A 4,774-nucleotide genomic window follows, 5' to 3' on the forward strand; every position below is an offset into this window, starting at 1 on the left:
TTGCGCTGCTGTTTCCGCCGCAATGCATTGGGAATATCCGACGCCACTTCCATCATGTGGATGCGCAGCGCCGCGCGGTGGTTACTCCACAGTTTCCAGCAAGTTTTCACGTAGCAGCATACCGTGACGGCCGACGGCAGCCACTGTGTGAAAAGCGCCACGTACAGCGAACTACCGTACGACTTATCTATTCTCCAGTAACAACCTGTTTCAGCGGTGAAAGTGCGGTTTCTTCGATTATAGACAAAACTGGACACGATAATGGCGTTGGACCAAATCCAGCTGAAGCAAATCAAAAGGATACATTTTTTCTCAGTGTGTCGTTGCCGGTAGGATGCCGGCCATGAGATGGCCCACAATCGGTCCAGAGCGATGATGGTGATGGTTAACAAAGTTTGTGACGTCCCCAGGAAATCGAAATACACCCAAGTGGTGCACTGCCAGCGGGATAACGGCCAATGTCGGAAGACGGTTATCAGGGCAAAGTGGGTCATGCAAACGGAGCCAGTGAGGCAGTCAGAAATGGCCAGATTGAAGAGGTAATAGTTAAAGACAGTGCGCACCGACGGGATGAATAGAAAAGTCCCGATAATGCTCAGATTGGTAACCACCGTGGATATTATTAACCAGATTATGGGTAGCAAGACCCACTTGGAAATATGGTATGGTGAGGAGGCATTTGTTGGTAAAGGTGTACTGGTGGAAATATTAGTTTGCGTCTGCATCTGGATGGCGGAAACCGTAATCTATTCAAGTAGAGAATTCGAAAAACTGTTTGGCATGCAATTAAGCGGTATAAAATTAAAAATAAATACAGCTAATTTTTAGCGACCGAGCGGTCGGAGCACTGTAAGTGTATTAACTATTCCGACGTTCATGGATGCACAGCTGGGGTTTAAAGATCAACAGATTCTGTAACTGTGCTGGCGTTGCTCCATATCATAATAATTATGCGTACACCTACACTGCGCTGACATTGTATCTATGCGTGCGTTCACTGTCAGCCTGGTGCTGCCGGAAATACAGCACGAGATGCATGTGCTATTTCTAATTTAATTATTGCTGTTTTCGATTAAGGGACGCGATTCTGGGAGAAGTGAGAGTGAAGACAGTGGAAGGGCCCGAAGGAGAAATGTCTGTATATACCTAACAACATAAAACGCAACATTAGAAATCTGTATTTACGCTACGACATACATATCGAAAGGACTACCAGGCGAAAGTCTCCGGATGCCCAGGCCCGCAAAATCATAATAAAATAGCGGATACAACCTGTGGCTGTCGTGTGCTGCATTGAACTGTAAAATTTCGAACTGTGTTTGACCACGCCCTAACGACGACAGCAGCTAAAATACTACTTTCCACATAGGACGTTAATATACTACGTCTCTACGAAAAAATGAGTGTTAAAAGCCGCTGAATCTGGAGCCGGCCTATTTGTCCTGGTCAGTAGTGTCATGACGGTGGCAGCTACTTTCTTCCGGCAGAAAAAATTGCTAGAAGGACTTTTGCCTTGACACGTCGGCGTTTGTTCGGGAGAATAGGGTGGGACAAGCGGTTTGCGAGAGACAAATTAGAAACAGAGCCCGCCATTTTGTTCAGCCACCCGGTACCTGTATAATTGCACATACAAATTCAGTCATCTATATGGTATGTAAAACTTAAATTGACCACTTGTAGTTGCATTACGTTACCTTATCAAAGGTGTAAAGCATCGCAAAAATAAAGACATCGGCTATGGGAATAGGTATGATGGATGCCGCCAGTTCGCATTCGAACTTTCAGTCGTAATAAAAACTATGGATGAGCGGGCAGACGTTCGCGCGAACATAGTCAAGAAAAACGCCGTGGCTGTAATTAAAAAAGACAGCAACGCTGAGGTCATCGGCAATTTCAGTTGATACGCCACACAATTTTTATTTATCGTGGTCACTGATGAGCTCTTTGGTAATGGCTCGTTTGGCTAGCATTCCCATGCGACGGAATAATGTTCCAGTGTTCAGGACCCTGTTATGAGATAACCGCACTGCATTCGTTTACAGTCTGGAATAAAAAGTAGTCAATGGCGATAATGAGCGTGTCGCTTCCCAAAATGTATAATGTTGCCTCGTTATGTTGTACGGCTTGTGGATTAAATCCATACCCAAGGAAATTACACGGGCAGCTTGAGTACAATACGTACTGGCAGAGATGGTCAACACTACAATACCGATTAATCGTAACGTAATTTCGTCAGTGTATTGCAGGCCACGTCTTGCCATGGTAATTACGATTACAGCAAATATCATACAGTTCATCCGCTAGAATTTTGAAAAAATAGTAAAAAGCTGTTGTACGTTCAGATAGTGCGGTTCAACATTTCCGACAGCCGTACGGCCAAGCAAGTAGAATGTAAGCCACTGCCTGCAAGCATGGTCAAAACAAACAGTTGTATGCACAAATTAAGCGATGCGGTGTTCCCTTAAACACCTCTCGACATCGGTAAATTGATACTCAGATTTTACTTCATAGCTGAGAATAGAATCTCTTGAGCCCCGTTCTCATAAAGTAGGGCATCACATTGATGAGTTGCTCAATACATGTAGCCATTTTTTCCTACATTCCATGGGATCCTGAAAGGTAACAAAGCAGCTATCGTGCCCCTTCCTTCTTGTTTGTTTGTGTGTTTGTACATTTAGTACAATGTCGACAACAATCAGGGGAAGCCTGCACGACGTAGGCCGAAGCATTGTGTACTTGTAGTGATACACATTTCGTGCAGTGACAAAGTTAAACGCATAGCGTGTAGTTTTAGTTGTCCAAGTGTGCAAGACTAAAAAGTTCAAAACCGTTCAATAATTAGAGGGGGTCTCTCGAAAATAAAAACATAACAATTCCCCTATTTTTTATAGAATTTCTAACAAATCCCACAAGAAAAACGTGCGTCGGCTTCGCGCGAAACCAACTTCATCTGTTAATTTTACTTCGATCTCGGCATTCATAAGCTTAAGTAATTTGGTCACCAGCGTTCTAATATGCTATTTTTAATCGAAAGTTCCGCAATTTCGCAGTAAAAATGGTCTCTGGTTTCGCGCTTCGCGCCGGAAGTGGACATTCCCTTTAATTTTTAACACTTAATTCGTATCACGCTTCGCTGCTATTGCCTTTCTTTGAAAAAGAATACAAAGGTTTATTGTTTTTTATAATTTGGTACAGTCACTCCCTCCTGGGGCACCCCCAGGGCACTGTGTAGTGATATTTTGGCCTCTGGTGCAAACAAACAGTGTGACATTGGATAAAAGACGTACAATGTGCTGAGTGCAAAGCTTATGTATACGAACAATGTCAGCTTTTAAAAGCACACCCAAAAGTTATACCCAACATCGCAGCCGGTTGACGCAGGCCCGTCGCAGATCGTCCAGCGAGGCGATGAACAGCAGCGGATCCAGCATGGAGTGGAGAATCTTTAGCATATTTCCGGTACGATAGAATACCGGGTTGTCCACCAGACTTGGGAAAAATGTCCAAAAGCAGTAGTAGACGTTCACCGGTGTCCAGCAGACGATCACGCTCACCGTTAACAACATTAACACACGCAGACTGTTCTTCCTCCTCACCCGCTTCTCCGCGCCCGTATCGCTGGTGCCGGCGGTCTTGTTGGCGGAACCTGAGGGCGGGGCCTGGGACACCTGCACCGGTTGGCGAAGGGCGGTGCGGTGAAGAAGCAGCAGCGGGCACAGCAGGACAATGAGGACTTCCGGCATAACCAAGAAGATGACGTTGAACGCCAGCGACCACTCCACATAACCCGGCTGCGCCATATTCAGCAAGCAGAAGATCCTGTGGAAGGGTTTGTGGGGGTGGAAAGCGTCGAGGATGATGGGTGGGGCCAGGAAGACGACAATGCAGGCCCCCGTCACTGAGCAGACCGTCACAGCCAGGCGCCGGGTGTGGCGGAGTCGGTAGGAGTGCGGCTTCAGCAGCGCCCACAACCGGTTAAGGCCAATGAAGAGATGGACCAGCGGGACGAAGCCTACGGCGGTCTGGCGCACAAAGTAAGCGATGGCGCAGAAGATGGTCAGCTGCAGTGCTCCAAATCGGTCCTTGATGGCCAGCGTCAGCGGGTTCTGAAAGCAGGCGTTGACGATGTTGCCGGCTGCCAGGACGATTAAATAAACGGCAAATGAGGTCCGTAAGGGGCGCTCCAGGATTAAAACGGTCACGAAGAAGCCGTTGAGGAGGATGGTCAGCACGCAGATGCTCGTCGTGCATATCTGCCCGAGGTCGAAGTTCTCCAGCACGCTCCAGGTGATGTGGGTGGCGTTCAGCCCACGGATGACGGTTTCGTTGCTGGACAGGTTGGCCACCATTTTGTCCTCGAGAATGAAAAATAGACAACAACTCAGAGAATTTTTTCTAGACAAAACCATAGACACTAGAAAGTGAACAGATGTCTGTACAGCAGCATAGCCGAATTCCGGATTAAGTAGGGAAAAATGTAGTTAGACACGCTTCCAGGGAACGCGCGCAACGGGATCAGGAAACTGAGAAGCGCCATACAGTTGCGTTAATTAAATGTCGGCCAAATTATGCATCCATCGGTACAGTCCTTGCATGAACTGCACAAGTCGGATAATTAAATCCACAAGAAAAGAGCAGCAAGACAAAAAGCAGAGAACTGGTCGACCGCTGGCATGGGCGCAAGTTCACACAGGGCTGTCTTGTTGGGCCGCCACCAAGCTGCTTTGAATTCTTCTCATTTCACGAAAACTGGAACGCATACCCGGCGCGCATA

The 4,774-nt window shown here is 47.0% G+C and overlaps 1 protein-coding gene and 1 long non-coding RNA gene across 2 annotated transcripts; one reads left to right on the forward strand and one right to left on the reverse strand.

The window, feature by feature from the left end:
- Positions 1–1,427, forward strand: LOC129599705 (uncharacterized). The gene is made up of 3 exons (XR_008691950.1): positions 1–176; positions 244–539; positions 1,078–1,427. It is a non-coding gene; the product is annotated as an uncharacterized LOC129599705 (long non-coding RNA).
- A 1,923-nt stretch (positions 1,428–3,350) lies between these two features.
- Positions 3,351–4,349, reverse strand: LOC129599713 (G-protein coupled receptor 54-like). The gene has a single exon (XM_055498022.1). It carries the CDS (start codon positions 4,347–4,349, stop codon positions 3,351–3,353), a length of 999 nt encoding a protein of 332 aa, XP_055353997.1.
- Between the last annotated feature and the right edge of the window lie 425 nt (positions 4,350–4,774).

Source organism: Paramacrobiotus metropolitanus, unplaced genomic scaffold (genome assembly GCF_019649055.1).
Source record: "Paramacrobiotus metropolitanus isolate TYO unplaced genomic scaffold, Prichtersi_v1.0 Parri_scaffold0000153, whole genome shotgun sequence".
Taxonomy (NCBI): domain Eukaryota; kingdom Metazoa; phylum Tardigrada; class Eutardigrada; order Parachela; family Macrobiotidae; genus Paramacrobiotus; species Paramacrobiotus metropolitanus.

Excerpts from the sequence above, each read along its gene's own strand:
- LOC129599713 (XM_055498022.1), bottom strand. The coding sequence starts at position 4,349 with ATGGTGGCCAACCTGTCCAGCAACGAAACCGTCATCCGTGGGCTGAAC.